At 40.3% G+C, this 18,578-nt stretch overlaps 1 protein-coding gene and 1 long non-coding RNA gene across 15 annotated transcripts in view; one reads left to right on the top strand and one right to left on the bottom strand.

Annotated features, from left to right (window-relative positions):
• PPP2R2B (protein phosphatase 2 regulatory subunit Bbeta) overlaps positions 1 to 18,578 on the bottom strand; it is a 440,017-nt gene that overhangs the window by 306,537 nt on the left and 114,902 nt on the right. For 2 of the 14 annotated variants that reach the window (XM_025447688.3, XM_025447686.3), the window contains exon 1: positions 2,286 to 2,381. The exons of 5 other annotated variants lie outside the window; for them this stretch is intronic. Coding sequence is in view for 4 of the 9 variants with exons in the window: in XM_049102492.1 (XP_048958449.1) it covers positions 1,018 to 1,159 (142 nt within the window). In the remaining 5 variants the exon portion in view is untranslated. Of the gene's footprint in view, positions 1 to 1,017; positions 1,175 to 1,303; positions 1,472 to 2,285; positions 2,382 to 18,578 lie in introns of those variants that run through there. 7 more of the 14 variants (XM_049102507.1, XM_025447687.3, XM_025447693.3 and 4 more) reach the window with 6 other exon arrangements.
• On the top strand, positions 2,462 to 9,887 carry LOC112660215 (uncharacterized). Its single transcript, XR_003136766.3, has 2 exons — positions 2,462 to 2,646; positions 9,542 to 9,887. It is a non-coding gene; the product is annotated as an uncharacterized LOC112660215 (long non-coding RNA).

The following is an 18,578-nucleotide window of genomic DNA, read 5'->3' on the forward strand; positions in this document are numbered from 1 at the left end:
AGGGTATAAATGAGCACTTCTGTAAATTAAGCACTTTCTGGCTGAGCAGACCAAATTAGCCTTTCCTAGGATGCAGAGTACAATACGGTGGCTCTGGTCTTTGTTCTTGAGTAAAAAATTCAAGAGGGTAAATCCATTCCAGAACAAATAACCTTCAAATGTGAATTGTGCAAATCTAATACTTGTGAGTCATTAGTATTTGTAAGTCACCTAGTTTTGGCTATTTTGAAAAACAAACCACATAAAGTAGTAATTAATAAAAGATATCATGTCTTATTAACGTTCATATAGTAATTACCAAAATCACAAATCCATCTGCTAAGTAGTCAGCAAACAAGACAAACGACTGAGCTCAGTTAAACAGATTATCAAATGCCTCTGGGAATATAATCTAATAGCCCCATTCTAAGCCATGAATAAAAAAGGAGCTACTCATTTTGCCATGTGGACAGGCCATGACAATCCCATCTCCCACGTGAGCCAGGACAGAGCAATGGAGACATCCTGCAACTGGTCCTCTCTGGAGAGAATGTTCTCCTTAGCCAGTGTCAATGTTACTCATGTAGCTTGCCCTTGCAGCCTTTGTACTGACACTTAAGATTTGGTTTCTTAAGAAGACATAAGAGAAAAGACCCAAAAGATGTCACCTAAATTTAAACACAAGCCCACTAGCTTCTGCAGGTAAAATCCTATCAGGGAGGCTGCTTGGCTCCCAGCACAGAAAAGTTTTTCTGTCATTTTATCCCTACTTCTCTTCCACCATTGAGCCCCTCCTCACATTTCACATCTCTTCTCCTTGCTGGGCATCTAAGGAACAGAAGCTATGTCTTACTGACCCTTCATGTATAACAACAATGGCAACAACCACTACCGACTGCTACAAATTGTGATTAAGATACCTGCCGTTTCTTGTGATTGCAAATATGCCAGTCATTTGGACGAGTGCTTTAATTTTCTTAAATTTATTATTTGTTATTTGGTATTCATAATGGACCCTGGAGGTAGGTACACTCTCACCTGACACATGAGGCAGCCGAGGCTCGAAGAGAGTGAGTGACAGAGCTGGGGGTGCCAAGGTCAGAGCCAAGTACACTAGCAGGTGCTGATCAATGTCAGTGGAGTAAGTGAGTATCTTAACATCAAGTGAGTATCTTAGCATCAGTTCACGCCTTTATCCCCTTGGTAGTGAAGGTTCAATCTTTGCAGCTTCTGCTTTCCTGTGCATTTTTTCTCAGGTGTGCATGATGTTAGGGGGTATTGTTACTACTGGATATCCAAAAATGTCAAGAAAAGCTCCCCTTACCTTTTTTACATCAGAAAATAAACACTTTTCCAGGACTCTACCTCCCAGGTCAGTGTCTGCCAGGATGGTATTCAAAATTGGGCCCGTTCGATGGCTTTTCATTTGAATTGGTGCTACTCACATGTTGGACTGCAAGCTAGATGTTAGGAGGCAGTCCAGTGTTCCTGGCACCTCCTCCCAGCTCTCTTCAACATCCTGGCTCTATAGTCCCATGGAGGGGAGTTCAGGGCCTGGCGGTCACTGACTTCACAATAGTCAGTGTTTCCCACTGGTGGGGGTAGTGGACTTTTGATGCCTTCACCCTCCCACACACAGCATTCTCTCTCCATCGGGTAGCTGCTTCTACCATGCAGCCCATGCACTTGGAGGGAGTCATGCCCACCCAGCTCCAGAGAAGAACGCTGATTGCTTTAAGCCAATCAGCACATGCCACTGGCCTTTTCACAGGGATTAATTCATGCCAGAAGACATAGGGCAGGCCAATGATAAACAAGGAGACATCTGCTGGGGCTTCTGGAAACACCATGATTTCTGGCTCAGCAAGCTTCAAGGAAAGCAATTTCTCTCTCCTTGCTGGGCATTTACACAGCATAAGAAAGATTAAGAAGGTGTGGGAAATCATTCCGGATCTCCAAAGAAATCCAACCATAGGATTAAGTAAGATATCACAGATGATCAAGAAGAAAAACAAAAAAAAATTGTTTTTGATGATATAACTCAGCCACTTACAACTTATTCCAAATCTTGGACTATTTCTGGGTTTTCCAGCTATGTGCGAGTCTAAATTCCCTTTTTTTTAGTTAGGCCAGTTTTGAGCCAAATTTTCTCTGACTTGAAACCAAAAGACTCCTAATATTCATGGGTGACAACTTTGTTTCATGCTCGCCATCAAATTCACTTTTTTTTTTTTCACAACAGCAACTATGACGATGGTCAGAAGGACCAAAGGGCACCGTGGCTTATCATAAATTATAAAATTTACCTGTTAAAGCCTGAGTAGAATTGGCCTGCATGATTTCGGGCCATGATCTCACAGAGTGCTCTTCAGTGTGTCTGACACTACTGAACTGCATTCCAATCAATTATTTGTATGGTAGTCATAAAGCCTAATTATGAAGACACGATGAGATCACTGCACAACTGAGCCACAAGGTATAACGGCTACCCTAACAAGCCCATCTGCTCCCCCCAGCACAGTCCTGCACACACCCTTCCTGGGTTTCCTGTAGACTATGTATTGTCAAGTGAATTCATGAATATCAGCTACTTGGATGTTCTCGGAGACTGCCTTTCTGCCTTTGCTGACAATGACAACTGCCTTGGAAACCACAGGGTCAGCACATGTAAGGGAATTACAGGTTTTAATGCCCAAAAAATCTGTAGCAGAGTGTAGTCACAGCTGTCTCACGTGGATGTGAGAGCTAGGATCCTGTCTCTTGGGCTTTCGACTGTGAAGGGTGAGTCCTTCCCAAATGCTGGAGATTTAGGATTCAAGGATGGGAAAGGAAAAGACAACGGGGAAAGACTAGAACAGAAGGTACTATATCCCCAAAGGAAGCTTATGAAAGGAGTAGGAAAATGGGATATGATAACGTCTTATCATCGGGTCAGCTTCATGGGTAAGCAACTCATGCAGTCACAGAGCCCTGTGCTCAGAAGGGCCCCTTGTTTTTCTTCACAATCTGCTGCTGCCGTCTTGAAATTCCTAATACTTTTCGAATAGGAACCCTGCATTTCATGTTGACCTCAGTCCACAAATTAAGTAGACCGTTATGCTTGTTATAGATCTTCAGTTCCCTCTTTACTAAAATCACATGAGAGCAGAAAGGGGAAATTTTACTAAGGACCTGCCTTCGAATTCTGATATGTCTCCTGCCTTTTTTGACTGTCTATTCCTCCTTGACAGCCACCTTTGTGCTGAACAAGTATTTTAGTGTGACGTCGTAATTCTTCTGTGGATTTACTATATTTCTTTTGTGTTATTTTCTCAGCGGCTACTCAAGGAATTGCATTTTAATTTATGACAGCCTCCCTCAGATGAATATTAATTTGAAAATTTAGAAACTTTGCTTAATATAGTGCCATTTTTCTTCCCTTTGTGTTATTGTCATATATACTGAAGCTACATGTTATAAATGGAATAATACAGTATTAACATTATTATTTCATAAACTCTCATGTCTCTTAAAGAAGTTGGGGGAAGATGAGAAAAGATGTATTAATGGAATCTTTTATACTAACCTGTGTATTTATTATTTGCAGTGCTCTGCATTTCTTCCTGTGGATTTGTATGGCTTTCTGCCGACTTTTCCTGAAGGACTTCCTTCCTTTAGTATATCTTGTGAACAGATCTGCTAGTGATGAATTTGCTCAGCCTTTGTTTATCTGGGAATGCCTTTATTTTGCCTTCATTTTTGAAGAAGAGTTTGTTAGATACAGAATTCTTGTTTGACAGTTATTTTTCTTTCTGCATTCTGAATATGTCACTTTACTGCCTGCTGGCCTCCATGGTTTTAGATGAGAAGCCAGCTGTTCATTGTATCGATGTTTGCCTATATAGGATGAGTTGTTTTTCTCTTGCTGCTTTCAAGATTTTTCTCTTTGGCTTAGACTTTCAACAGTTAGACTGTGATGTGTCAAGGTATGGATCTATTTATATTTATCACACTTTGATTTCTTTGAACTTTTTAGATGTGTGGATGAATCCTTTTTAAAAATCAAATTTGGGAAGTTTAGGGCTCTTATTTTTTTCATATAATTTTCCTGTCCCTTTCTGTTCTGTCCGTATGGGACTCCTATTACATGGAGGTTGTTGCTAGCTTTGATCTTATCTCACAGGATTAAGGCTCTGTTCATTTTTGTCTTCATTCTTCAGATTGGATAGTTTCTATCAATTTATAGTTCACTGCTTCTTTCTTCTGTATTCTCAAACCTGCTGATGAGCCCCTTTACTGAAATTTTATTTTATAGCTCTTGTACTTTTCAGCCATAGAATTTCCGTTCAGTATTTTTAATAATTTTATGTCCCTATTTCTTTTTGAGATTTTATTTATTTATTCATGAAAGACACACAGAGAGAGGCAGAGACACAGGCAGAGGGAGAAGCAGGCTCCACACAGGGAGCCCGACGTGGGACTCAATCTTGAGTCTCCAGGATCATGCCCTGGGCCGAAGGTGGCGCTAAACCTCTGAGCCACCTGGGCTGCCCCATTTTATGTCCTTATTAAGAGTATCTATTTATTAATCTATTGTCACACTTTTTTTTTAATTCTTGAAATGCAATTTCTTTTAGTTCTTGGAATCTATTTGTAATAGCTGCTTTGAAGCCTTCCTTTGTCTGCCAGTAGCTGGTAACACAGAAATGGTTTCTATTCACTGCTTTCTTTCTTTCTTTCTTTCTTTTTTAATTTTATCTGAGAACGGATAACACTTTCTTGTTTCTTGGCATTCCTTTTCATTGTTTTCTTAAAAATGGGACATTCTATTTAATATATTGCAGCTACTCCAATTCTGGTATTTTTTCCTTTGGAGTTTGGTGTTGCTGGTATTTTGTTTGTTTAATAACTTGTCTGGGCTAAATCTGTGAAATCTGGGTCCCCTACAGTCGCTAATACCTCTGCTAAATTGTTGTTTCAAGTATATATATCCTTCATTTTTTAAACCTGGCTTGCTAGAGGACTCTTCCTATGTCTATAGAGCTTAGTGGTATAAAACTAATGATTGCGCATCAACTGTGCTCTAACACCTCGAACCCATAAAGCTTCCATCTGTTGCTATTGGATAGGTTTGTGGGTAGGGGGGCACATTTAAAATTCATGCTGCTTTTAAGCCTCCTGGGTTTTAATTTCTTCTGGGCCCTTTTGAGTCTCTTCTGCTCATGCACTCAGACCTAGGACTAACCAGAAGTATGTGAAATGTTCATGTTCTTCTCAATCTTCACTGGATGCATAAATAGCCTCAACCAGGAATATGCTGTCTTTCACCACAAATACAACCTGTAACTAGTGGACCCCACAATTCTTCCCACCCATCCACCTCCAAGTGATCATTTCTACTGACAGCTTTGTTGAGTGCTTGCATTGCCCACTTGTCCAAACTGAGTGAGTCTCCTCAACTCTGGCAGAGAGGCTGCTTGGTCATCAAGGCTTTCCCTACCCTCACAGAATCTATAAACACAGGGTCAGGTGAATGGAGAAGACTCAGGCTAGAACTTTACAGACTCCCATTCTTCCTGCTAGAAGTTCAGTAGGGGGAATCCCTGGGTGGTGCAGCGGTTTGGCGCCTGCTTTTGGTCCAGGGCGCAACCCTGGAGACCCGGGATCAAATCCCACGTCAGGCTCCCGGTGCATGGAGCCTGCTTCTCCCTCTGCCTATGTCTCTGCCTCTCTCTCTCTCTCTCTCTCTCTCTCTCTGTATGACTATCATAAATAAAAATAAATAAATAAATAAATAGAAGTTCAGTAGGTTTTTGTTTTGTTTTGTTTTGTTTTGTTTTAAAGCAGAAACACTTCTCAGATTGTTTTGTGCCTTTGGTTGATTTCCAAAGCACTATATGGTTGTACCTGTCAGTATTTCCTAGCACTATAGTTGCATTTTGGGGAGAGGATCTGCCCAATCTTTTCACAGAGCTAAAAGTTCTACTCTGTTTTGGGTTTTGACTTTTCCCATTTGTGCTTTGAGTCCACAAATTATGCAGACCATCCTCCTTGTTACATATCTTCTTTTTCTCTACTCTTCTTCAGGGATCACCTTTCCACACACTCAAGGCCAACATAAGCTTATGGCTCCAGAGCAATAAAATTATTCTTACACAAGTAAGATAATTTCAGCAGCAAGTTATACACTGACATTCCTACAAACCACAGAAATTTACTTGAAATAAGTTGAAAGCATTCAGTGAACTCTCCGAACACCAGTTGTTGCTTATTCTTAGTCACAGTGGCCCTTCCTCTCAGCAAAGAAGGGTAAAAATCTGATGCTGCCCTTCTAGCTGGCACTTAGCACTCTACAACTGCAGCAGATAGCACCAATCACTAATTTCTTTCCCACTCAGACATGGTCCCAGAATCTTCCTCAGACGGAACTGCAGGCAGCCATTATGTGGTTCAGGAGATGAGATCTTTTAGACATACCTTCTTCAAGTTCCCAAAGCTGAAGCTTATAATAATTCTTCCTACTACCTTCTTTACTTCTACCCATCAATCAAGGCTTTGGGTTTGGTTTTCTGAGAAACATGCCTTTTTTGGGGGGAGGGGGGGGCTTCAGGCTCAGCTCTGGCTTAGTTTTTTCTTCTGGATCTTTATACTTACTCCCTTGATGATTTCCTATTCTCAGGACTTTAAACTCCATCCATTTATTGGCCTCTCTCAAATCGTATTTTTAGACTGAATCTCTTACCCAGACTCCAACTCCCTATACATCATCTTGGAAGTTTTAAGAGCATCTCCAAAGTGACCATGCCTGAAACTGAACCCCTGATTTCCCACCTGGAATCTCTTCCACCCCTGTTGGCTTTCTCCCTCTTGGTTGATGTTAAATTCATTCTCTCAGATGCTCAGATCAGAAAACTTAGAGTCATCCTCAATTCTTCTCATTCTCTCTCATACTATTAGGAAATCCTATAATTGTACCTTCAAAATAAATCAGAACCTTATGCCTTCTTCTACTGTCACTGATACCATTCTGTAGTCTAAGCCACAACATCCCTCATGGTATTATTACAACTGATTTCACTACTTCTAACTTTGCTTTTTTATATTCTGTACTCAACATAATATCCAGAGTGTTCCTTGATCGCTGCTATTCTATGCTCAACATAGTGGCCAGAAGGATCCTCTTCAAAAGTAAGGCTGATTGTGTCACTCCCCGACTCAAAACATTGCAGTGGCTTCCCATCTTACTCAGGGTAAAAGCCAAAGGCTTTTCAATGACTTACCTTAAATAGCATGCCCTGCCACCCCCTTAATTTACTGATCTCATCTTTCACTATAGATGAAATCTTACCTCTTACCTTACCTTACCCTTTCCAGCCATGCTGGTCTCTTGATGCTTCCTGAAAATGCTTAGCCAGGTTTCTAGATATTTTGTATTGGCAGATTGCTCCTCCTGAAATACCCTTACGTCAGATATCATGTGGCTAATTCTCTCACCTCCTTCAATGTTTTGCTTAAACACCACCTTTTCAATAAAGCCCACATTGAGGGCCACCTGGGTGGCTCAATGGTTGAGCATCTACCTTTGGCTCAGGTGGTGATCCCAGGGTCCTGGGATTGAGTGCCACATCAGGCTCCCCACAGAGAGCCTGCTTCTCCCTCTGCTTATGTCTCTACGCCTCTCTCTCTCTTTCATTCTCTTTCTCTCTCTCTCATGAATAAATAAATAAAAACCATTAAAAAAAAGCCCACCTTGATCAGCTTATTTCACGTGGCACATTCATCATTTCCATCTGCCTCTCCCTCACTGCAATTCCTTCTGGCTCTTAACTCTCAGCCTCTCACCCTTTTCTATATTCATCTTTCCTTCCCAGAGAATATCACCTTCTACAGTATGATAGAATTTACTTATTTGTTATCTTCATGGCTTATTATCTATCTTCCCCCTGTCTAGAATGCTGTAACTCAAAAAGTGCAGAGATTTTTGCTTTTCTCACTGACACCTCATAGTTTCTAGAAAAGTGTGTGGTGCATAATAGGTATTCAAAAAACATTAGTCGAATGAATGAATCAGTGGCAGATCTATGGTTCTGATATAAGTAGGTGTTTTTGAAGACACAGACTAAATGTGAGAACAATTTCCAAAGAAACTTCAGGGGTAACACAGTTCAAAGAAATGTCAAGAAAATCTTCATGAGAAAGAAGAGTAGGTGGTGAATGGGAGATTATATCCTTATCTTGACAAGTCCTGGGGGTACATTAGCATATTAAAGGTTCTGAGAAGTCCTTAAGGCGAGAAACTGAACTTTATTTTTCTCTGGCTTTTTTCAGAATTTTTTTTTTTTAATCTTTGATTTTCTGTAGATTGAAAATTATATGCTTAGGTGAAGGGGTTTCTTTCCCCCGAATATTTCTTCTGTTCCATTCTTTTTCTAGTATTCCCATTATGCATATGTTACATCTTTTGTAGTTGTCTGGGATATTCTGTTCCTTTTTTTTTTCTTTCAGTCTTATTTCCTTTGCTTTTCAGTTTGCAAGGATTCTACTGATACATTCTTTAGTGCAGAGATCTTTCCTCAGCTGTGTCCAGTCTACTAATAAACCCATCAAAGGCATTCTTCATTTATGTTACAGTATTCTTTCTGTCTAGCATTTCTTTTTGGTTCTCTCTTAGGATTTCCATCTCTGCTTACACTGCCCATCTGTTCATGCATGCCGTCTACTTTATCTATTAGAGGCCTGAGTATATTAATGATCATTGTTTTAAATTCCTAGTCTGACAATTCCAATATTCTTACCATATTTGGTTCTGACACTTGCTCTGTCTCTTTAAATCGTGTGGATTTTTCTTTTTTTTTTTTCTTTTTCTTTGTCTTTTAGTATGCCTTGTAATTTTTTGTTGGTAGCTGGGCATGATGTACTAGATAAAAGGAACTGTGAAAAATATGCCTGTAGTAATGTGAGGGAAAGGGAAGTGTTCTGCAGTCCTATGATTAGGTCTTCATATTTTAATAAGCTTATACCTCTGGGCTGTGAATTTCACAAGTGTTTCTCAGTTGTTTCTTGCCTTCTTTTTGGGACAGGATAGCTAGAGTGGGCTGGAGTTTAATATTTCCTTCCTTCCATGTGGAAGGCTAGAGCTGACTGGAATTGGGTGTTTCCCTTTCCCCAGGTCAGTTAGGCTCTGATAAAACCCCAGTAGATTGGGCTCTGGTTAACTGAGAACAAAGTGCTTTGGTATATTTCAAAATGGCTCCTTTTCCCCTCCCTTGCTGGAAGAACAAGGGGATTTTCTTCTGATATTTTGCTATGAGAACCTAGTTGACCTCTTGGAGGTAAACTACATAAATTGTACCTCCTTGTCTCCGTGACTGGGTCCCCTTGTACTTTTTAACTCTCAGAGTTGACCACACTGAGCCTCTAACCAACTCATCAATTATAGTTCAGGATTTCCTATCCAGGCACTGGTTCCCCAAACTGCTTCCACTCATGAGTCTCTGCTCTGGTAAACCGATACTCCCCATATTCACCTGTCTCACCAATCCTGGGGGCAGCAGCTTATCCTGTATCCTCTCCTCTTTTACAGATGCAAGAAGACAGTCAACAACTGAAAAGTCAGCTTTTCACTTATTGTTAGGATGGAATGTTAACTTTCAAGCTCCTTGTATGTGGAACTGGAAACAGGAATTTTTTTTTTTTTTACACAATCTGAAACTTCAAAAAAGGTTTACATATAATGTATAGGTAAAATGAGTAGCAGTTGTAAGCATGGACTCTGGAGACAGACCCCCTGGGTTTATTTATATTTTGGCTTTGCCATTTTCAAGAATTACTTTGTGTCTCTAAGCCTTCACTCTTTTACCTGTAAAATGGGGATGGTAGCAATATCATAGTTTGGGGTGAGAATTAAATAAGATAGCATATGTAAACAATGTCTAGTACATAATAAGAAGCTCCATATTTTTAAATGAAATAGTTATATGAATGTCATTATTTCCCAGGTATTATCTTAGATGTCAGAGATACAGAAGTAGAAATTGGACCCTGGCCTCAGAGCTGATGTTCTATAGGTAGGAGAGAAACTAGAAACCTGTAAACTAATGAACATTTTTTGATAGTAACAGTGGAATGAAGGAAATAAATTGGGGTTAAGTGATAGAGGGGAATGGAGGAGGGCTTTAGACTGGGTAGTCCCAAAAGACTTTTTAGAAGAAAGAGCCCTTGTACTGGGAGCTGACCAGTTTGGAGCCAGCCAAGAAAAGAACTTTGTGGAAAAACCACAGGGGTGCATCAACAGCAGAGGTGTGAAGGGAGAAGCAAGTTTGGCTTGCTCACAATTGGAAGAAAAGTTGATATGGCCGGTCATGGAGAACAGGGGAGAGAAATAGCATCTGTATTGCTTTAAATAACAGCAACACCTCTGGACCTTTATTTAGAGGATGAGCTCTCAATTTATGATTTTATTTCTTTCTTTTTTTGGAGAGGAAGAAGAAAGTGGTTTTACAGGGATTCTAGCAATAATCCAGCGGTCTGGAGAAGGGAGATGCAATGATCAGAATCCTAGGATTCAGGGGGAAGTGACCAGCCTGTCCTGAATGGCTATGGGTTTTCCAGGTTCGGGTGGTGATTGCTGCTCTCTACTACCTTTCCCCCCACCCCGCACCCCCTACACACAACGGGCAGTGGGGTTAAGGTGAATGTGAATGACCAACTCAGAGGATAAAGAGATATGAATTAAAAACTCAGAAGAAAAGATCCATATTTGGATCTTACTCACACTGTGGTTCCCCTGCCCCCAAATGCTCTCATTCTTGCTAAAGCCTACACTCATTTCTCTCAGTTGACATGTTAGTCTAAAAATTCTCTTTTGTGTACTGTTTCTCCACCTCCCTCTTTTTGGAGGGCAGAGACAAATCTCTTGGGTATAACTAAACATCCAGAAAAATTCTCAGCAAATACTGCATGCTGTTACTTTAACTTGTAAAAATTCAATTATTTACCCTACCATAATTAAGTCCTTTTCCAGACATAAAACTCTCCCCACATGCTGAGTGAATATAAATTTTCATTGGTGTTCATTTGACCTTGCCAAACTAGCCTGAAAATTGTGTCCCCTTTTGCCAAGAATAATTTTTTTTAGTGCTCTTCTCAATAACTATAGTTGAAAGGAGAAAGTGATATCTCTGTAACTCAAACCAGATCCTTTTGCAATAATACATTGGCAAGTGACAATGTGATGAAATTGTTTTATGCGTGCATGCTTTTGTTCCCTATCTTAATGTTTCTGAATGCAGAACCAACCTGTTTATTATTCTTCTGCTACACAATGGAAAAAGGAGGTAAGAGGAGTGCTGACCTCTCTGCAGTTTAGACAAAGTTTCTTAACAAGAATGCTTGTTTCTAACGGCATCCTTGGAAATGTCCAGAAATAGTACCCACTCTCAATAATCTCTCTTTTCTAAATGGGAAACATTTCCTTGACTAATCTAAGCCCAGTCAAATGTACCCTATGGCACCAATTCAAACATTTAGGAATTGTTTGCCTACAGGGACTTATTTAGATGCCATCTTCCTTTTTTCTCAAATTCTTGCCTTTTGAGGCATTTCATTATTCTTAGTAACTCTGGCAGAGGCTAAACAAGAGGTATAGGAAGGAACATTCAGGCCATCTTTAGCTCCTCATTAGCAGGTATGGGAAAAGCCTAGGCGGGTGGTAGAAAGCACCGAAATTGTGAGGTTCAAGAGTTCTCTATGTTTTCATTAATTCCACCTTAGCTTGTTGGTTTATGAATAATCGAGTTGACTCTAAATGAGAAACACTTCTTAATTATCTTAATGACTAATAAAGAAGTCATTTCCTTAAATCTTCAGTGGAGACTAGAAGAGAACCGTGTGAAGGCACAGTGGGCACACCTGTGTATATGTGTTTGCACATAAGTGTGCATATACCTGTGTGAATTTTACTGTGTTCTCACTGCGGGTGCGAGTGGATTAATCTAAATTCTTTCCCCAACCTGCAGTAACTCATCCAGGTCTGGTCAATAGTAACAATGTGGTTGATTTCCCAACACCCAACCCTAGGCAGCAGGAGAGTTCCAAAGTCTTTGGACCCTCCTTAGTATGTCCTCAGTTTCTACTCAATTGTTTAGACTCCAGGGAATCGGGATTCTCAAATTCCCGAATTTGTTTTTAAAGATTTTATATATTCATTCATGAGACACACAGAGAGAGGCAGAGACATAGGCAGAGAGAGAGAGAGGAAGAGAAGCAGGCTCCTTGTGGGGGCCTGATGCGGGACTCGATCCCAGGATCCTGGGATCACGACCCAGCCGAAGGCAGACCAACCACTTGGCCCCCAGACATTCTGGGATTCTCGAAATCAAATCGTTTCGTGTTCTAGAGCTTACCAGGTTTTCAGCTTGCTGCTCAGTTTTCGGTCTTGGTTTTAAGGGATCAATCGAATTACCTTAGACAGCCAATCTTTAGACAATAGACACTACGAAGAGCCTGAAGGGTCTTGTGGTCCAGGTGGCTGAGTCCTGTCCTTGCTGCTGCTGAGAGCTTCTTTATGCACATCACACTTGTGACTGTGATAAGCAAGGTCACAGAGCAGTGAGAAAACGTAAGCTAATCACCTCGTGCTTGTCAAGAAATACCAAGTGCTGAGGCATCTCAAAAGAACCTGGAGAGAGAAGGAGGGCAGGTAGAGAGAGCTACATCCATCAGATATATTACAGCTGTGCAGGTCTGAGGGCGGCCCTGAGAATTGGAAGGAGAGCCCAGGAAACAGTGTTTCTTTACCTGTAACAACAGTAAACACGCTAAAATGTCCATGTGGGAATTCTATTGTGTGCTGTTTTAATTAAAGCAAATCGTATTCTACCTTGAAATTGTAACTTATTCTGTTTGCACTTTGAAAAATTCTGATTAAAAAAAAAAAAAAAACCCTTTGCTTCAGCAGCTGAGATGTCAAGTAAAAGGGGCTGGATAATAATCCCATGTGTTTCCAATTGGATGAATTGTTTACTTGTAAAGTTATTTCCTAAGATTTTTTTTCAATTAACATATTAGATCCTTGAGGAGTACTTTGGATAAATGCCCAAGTTGCTCTTTGGTTAAGTGGAATAGCACAAAGTCTGCGTTCTGGGAGCCCAGTCCTCTGACTAGTGAGGTCAAACCTCACCTTAATTCTCTCTTTTAAAAATCAAAAGACTTTTTTTATGATTATTTGAGAGGGTTGCTTTTTTCTTTCATTCTCTGTCAGATAAGCATTTTGGCTATGGCACCTAATTGTTGAGGAAAAAACAAAAGAAAAAAACCCCTATCAATCATACTTGTGATGCTATTAATCACCATTTTGTTTTGTTCCGAAATTTCCCCTTCAGGCAGATTTCCAAGCATCCAAACAGAAGCAAAATGAAACACGTACACTATGAGCATGACGCTTATTGTGACAAACAGAATCTATGAGGACTCAGAGGAGGTAATCTTTGACCAGTGAGGGGAAAATAAAAAGTGTGCATAGGGGGTAGTGACTGGGGGAGACCCTGGCCTCAAAGAATGAATGCACAACTTTCCTAGGTTTAGCTGTAGCTCAAATTGAAATTTTGAAACTTGAATCCTATTTCATCAAAGTTGAATAAGAAAATCAGCAGAACAAACTTTTAAGAGTGAAAGGTATTGTTAATGTGAACCAGACTGCTAATTGGTAATGTCTTTAAAGAGCCAGTGCTAGCCTGGGTACAGAATTATGAGGAAGGTGGGACTTGCCATTGGTGTGGAAAAATAGATGGGACATTGTCACTCTCCCACTGCAGTGCATTCCTATTCTACTTGTTACTGCTTGATTCATTGGTGTACTTAGTCATTCATTCCACTCTTCTCTACTAAATACCAGTTACCAGGCCCTGAAGATACAGCAGTAAACCAAGGGAACTTGCATCTAGTCTTCATGCTACTTACAGTCCAACTAAAGATGGAATTACATAAGACACAGTTATGCGGGATGCCTGGGTGGCTCAGCAGTTGAGTGTCTGCCTTTGGGCTCAAGGCGTGATCCCAGAGTTCTGGGATCAAATCCCGCATCGGGCTCCCTACAGGGAGCCTGCTTCTCCCCTGTCTGTGTCTCTGCCTCTCTGTCTCTCATGAATAAATAAATAAAATCTAAAAAAAAAAAAAAAAAAAAAAAGACACAGCTCTGCCACATGAGCCACGCTAACATTCGGGATGGCCAAGTAGCCCTGGGAGCACTTGGTGGGGCTGTCCAACGATATCTGGGGATGGTGTTGAGCTGGTAGGAAATAAATTTTCTGGGGAAGTGGCATTTTAGCTGAGTCCCCAAAAGCATAACCAGAGAGCAAATGGGGATGGTGAAGAGAAAGAAGACAGTTGTCATAGTGGTGTGTTGGAGGAACTAAAAGAAGTTTGGTGTGTCTTAGTTGTGAAGTTTGATAGAAAACATAGCTGGGGGAGTGTGGATTTTAGAGCCATGCTGATCTGAGACCTGACTTCTGAAGTCTGCACAGGCTTAGAATCAGATGGTGCTGAGTGTAATTTGCAGTTCTGATCTTTCCTAACTGTTTGGGCAAGTTACTTCACTTGGAAGCCTCGCTTTCCTTATCTATAGAATAGAAATCTTTCCACTTCATAGGATTGTTTGAAAAATTAAGTAATTGAACATGTATCTAGCTGGCAGGTCAGAGTGTTCAATTAATGGGAACTATGGCTGTTCCTTCTGCGTGTAATGGTCAGATACAATGGCATTTCCACGTGGAACAGTATCTTAGAGAAAGTAAGCTCTACTGTCATCATTTTAGGCATGCATCAGCAAGGCTAGATGTGTTGACATTTTGGGGTAGAGTGACTTCCTAATGTGTCTCAGTTACATATTCCTTATGGGAGGCTGGTCATCGCTCTAGTGCCAAGAGAGCAAAGATTTCCCAATATAAGCAATAGAATCACTTGACAAAATACCATTTTAGTCATTTTTTCCATCTGCTAGTACACTGTCCTGACCATTCACACTGTTTAATAAGATCTTTGAATTACTATCACATCCGCCTCTGAGGGGACACAGGAAGTAAATGAAAGAAACTAATAGCCATATGCAAGGATGACTAATACGTGAAATACCATGTTTTTGTTAGCAGTCTTAAGAATCCCAGTAAGCAAGAAAAAAAACTCCCAACCCTAGACAATTAAAATGAATTTTTTTCGTGTATTTTTTTATTGGAGTTCGATTTGCTACAACAAAGTATGTTAGTAAATTGAACACCAATAAAAAAAAAATACACTAAAAGGCTGTTCTATTGAGATCTTCTAGTCCTTTTGATTGCTTTTCACATCTCTAGGCTCAAACTAACAAAACCTTCTCTATAGACAGACAGATAGTAGGCCATTCACAAAGCAGAATATCTCTCTTGAGCCAAAGAGAGAAGTCCGTCGCCTAATTTCTTTTAGCCCCTAAGGCTGTGGGCTTAGTTTTTCTGTATAAGCATTTTAATGCATTTGTACTGAGAATTTGTTCCTTATCAGATAAGTGGGATCATAGAGATAAAGGAAGAGCACTGGTTTGCTTGGGGAGACAGGGAGCCAGTAAGCTAGTATTTTTCCCCCTCAATGTTTTCCAATGGCCAGCACCTGTGCTAAGTGCTTCATATGCTTTATTAGAGTTGATTCTCTAAAACAGCCTTTTGAACAAGGCAATGCTAACTTTAATTTGTAGATAAGAAAATTGAGACTGAAGATTCAAGACTGCCCAAGGATAGATAGGTAACAGGTGGCTGATCTGGGATGAGCGGGGACAGTCTTACCCGAGTCCTGCTTTTGAATGCTAGGAATGCCCCCACATTCCTCATGGCAGGTGAAAAGGTTGCAAGATGTGTGGTTTTAAATAGACCAAGTACTGTGGAAACAATGCTGACAGAAGGCAGGGACAGAGGAGCCAGAGCCACTTCCCAAAGGGGGTAACCTCTGTACCCAGTGTTGAGGGCCGAGCAGGATGTGGCCAGGTGAAAAGCTGGAGACAAGGGGATACCTCTTGAGTGAAATGAGCAGCGTTTATTCTTTCCAGAAGAGAATGGTGTCAAGGAAATGCAGGTAGCTCAGAGGAGCATGGACGCAGTCATGTGTGTCAATAAAGGCAACATGGGTGACGGATGATCTAAGATGCATGCCTATTTGGCTTCTGTATAGATAATGTCTTTATTTATTTATTTATATCCTGCCTTGTTCCACAAAGGTTTTGAGGTAAAATTCATTACACGGTTTTTATGCAGTGACCTTCCTAATTAAGTTTTTCTCAGCACTGTCATGTTCGTCTTTATATTCCCTGAGCCATATGCACAGCAACGTGAATAAAAGTTGAATTGAATTTACATACTTTGAGCACACTGCAAGTAGTTAGCAAGGGCAACTGGTCCCAGAAGCTTGGTGGGTGGCAAGGGAAGCTGGGCCAAAACTTAAAATTGCTTAGATTGAATACCATATTTCACTGGATCTAAGATGCCCGTGATCAGAGGGCATGCCGCTACTTCATGTGCTCCTAAGAGAGGGGAAGAAAAACACTGCCAATTAAACCAAACCACAGTGTTGAGTCACTATCTACTGCAAGAGGCAATCTGTTTTCAGATATGTTAAAATATGAAAAGCTGTGTGTCTTTAAAGACATGATATATGGTGAGGATACTATCCACCCCCCAATAGTCAGAATTTCTAAAAATTAATGATATTCTGATGGAGTGTGGGAGATGATGAAAACTCTTACATCATTTTGGATGCCAACTTGTCTCACCATCCAAACCCTTAAAGATTCTGGAAATACTTTGACTTAGCAATTGTACCTCTAGGAATTGAACCTAAGGAAATTACCATAAAAGTTTATAAGAGTTTATACAGGTATCAACACAGAATTATATGTAGTCATAAAAAATAAAGAATATCCTAAAGTCTTCATTTTATATATATATGTATAATTAGACATATATAACGTTATATATAACATTCTGTAATGTGATATGTGATTAAATATATATAATGTTAGAGTTACACAATAGATTAAAATGATAGAAAAATATTCATTTAAATGGAAAAACATTTTAAGATGCATTATGGTTTACAACTGCAGTATAAAATACGCGCTATAAGACAAAATTACTGCTGTGAATGAGAAACACATTTACACCCTATATTTACATAGCAATAAAGCCTTGAATGGCATATATCAAAATTTAAAAGGGGTTGTCTGGATGAAGGGATTTTAGTTGATCTTTTTCTTTTCTCTGTGTTTTAATTTTTCAAAAACTAGAAAACCAGACACTTAGCTAGACATAGATTTTTTAAAAGTGTTTCATTTAAATTAAATTTAACGGGGGGATCCCTGGGTGGTTCAGCGGTTTAGCGCCTGCCTTTGGCCCAGGGCGTGATCCTGGCTGGAGTCCTGGGATCGAGTCCCACGTCAGGCTCCCCACATGGAGCCTGCTTATCCCTCTGCCTGTGTCTTTGCCTCTCTCTCTCTCTATCATAAATAAATTTTTAAAAATCTTTAAATTAAATTTAACGTATAGTGTATTATTTGTTTCAGAGGTAGGATTTAGTGATTCATCAGTTGCATATAACATCCAGTGCTCATTACATCACGTGCCCTCCTTAATGCCCATCACCCAGTTACCCCGTCCCCTCCCCCGCCTCTCCTCCAGCAACTCTCAGTTTGTTTCCAAGAGTTCAGCATCTTATGGTTTTAGACATAGACTTTTAAGTAGATAATATGAATGTGGTTAATGGAAAACCAACTGACTTGACTTAGAAACTTCATTTTCTATAGAGTGGGCTCCTGAATCTTTCCTTTCCTAAACGAGCCTGGCTGGGCTGCTTCCAACTGAGGCCCTGTTTAAAAGGTACGGAAAAGGCTATATGATTCCCAAATGGAAATACAACTTCACCACCTGGAGTCTTCCCTCAAATGCTGATACTAAAATGAGAAATAAATAGTGCAGACCACAACTACGCAAGGGTCTGAGGAACTCCACTGTCTGATGTCATCTTAATCTCAGCAAAGAGCTGAGCTCAGGCAAGGCAAGGTCCAGGTCCTCCCATCTAGGAGGGAGGGTGATCAGAAGTCAAGGTCATATCTCAATTTTTACCATGGCTACAATGGAAAACCTCCAGCTCTGTCTCTAAGCACCATACCTGCTACAGATCCACAGCCTTTATTTAATTCTTTTTTTTTTTTCGACTCATTTATAATTCTTCCTCAATGAAGTCATTTCCTGATAAAGCCTTGGTGGCCTAGGCCCCACTTTGAGAATAAAGTGCACTATTTAACTCTACCTATGTAGTGAACTGGTCTGCTCAGAATTCACAGGAGACACTGTTTTTGGATGGCCACTCATAGACTTCCTGCTTGAAAAGGTAAGACTGTAGACTGAATGCATGCTACTTGTATATATCATCCCCAGTCTCGAGTTGCCTTTTGATGTATTTTTTTTTATTTTTTAGAGATTTTTATTTATTTATTCATAGAGACAGAGAGAGAGAAAGAGAGAGAGAGGCAGAGACACAGGCAGAGGGAGAAGCAGGCTCCATGCAGGGAGCCTGACGTGTGGGACTCGATCCAGGGTCTCCAG

The sequence above is a fragment of the Canis lupus genome, chromosome 2 (assembly GCF_003254725.2).
Source record: "Canis lupus dingo isolate Sandy chromosome 2, ASM325472v2, whole genome shotgun sequence".
NCBI classification, from domain to species: domain Eukaryota; kingdom Metazoa; phylum Chordata; class Mammalia; order Carnivora; family Canidae; genus Canis; species Canis lupus.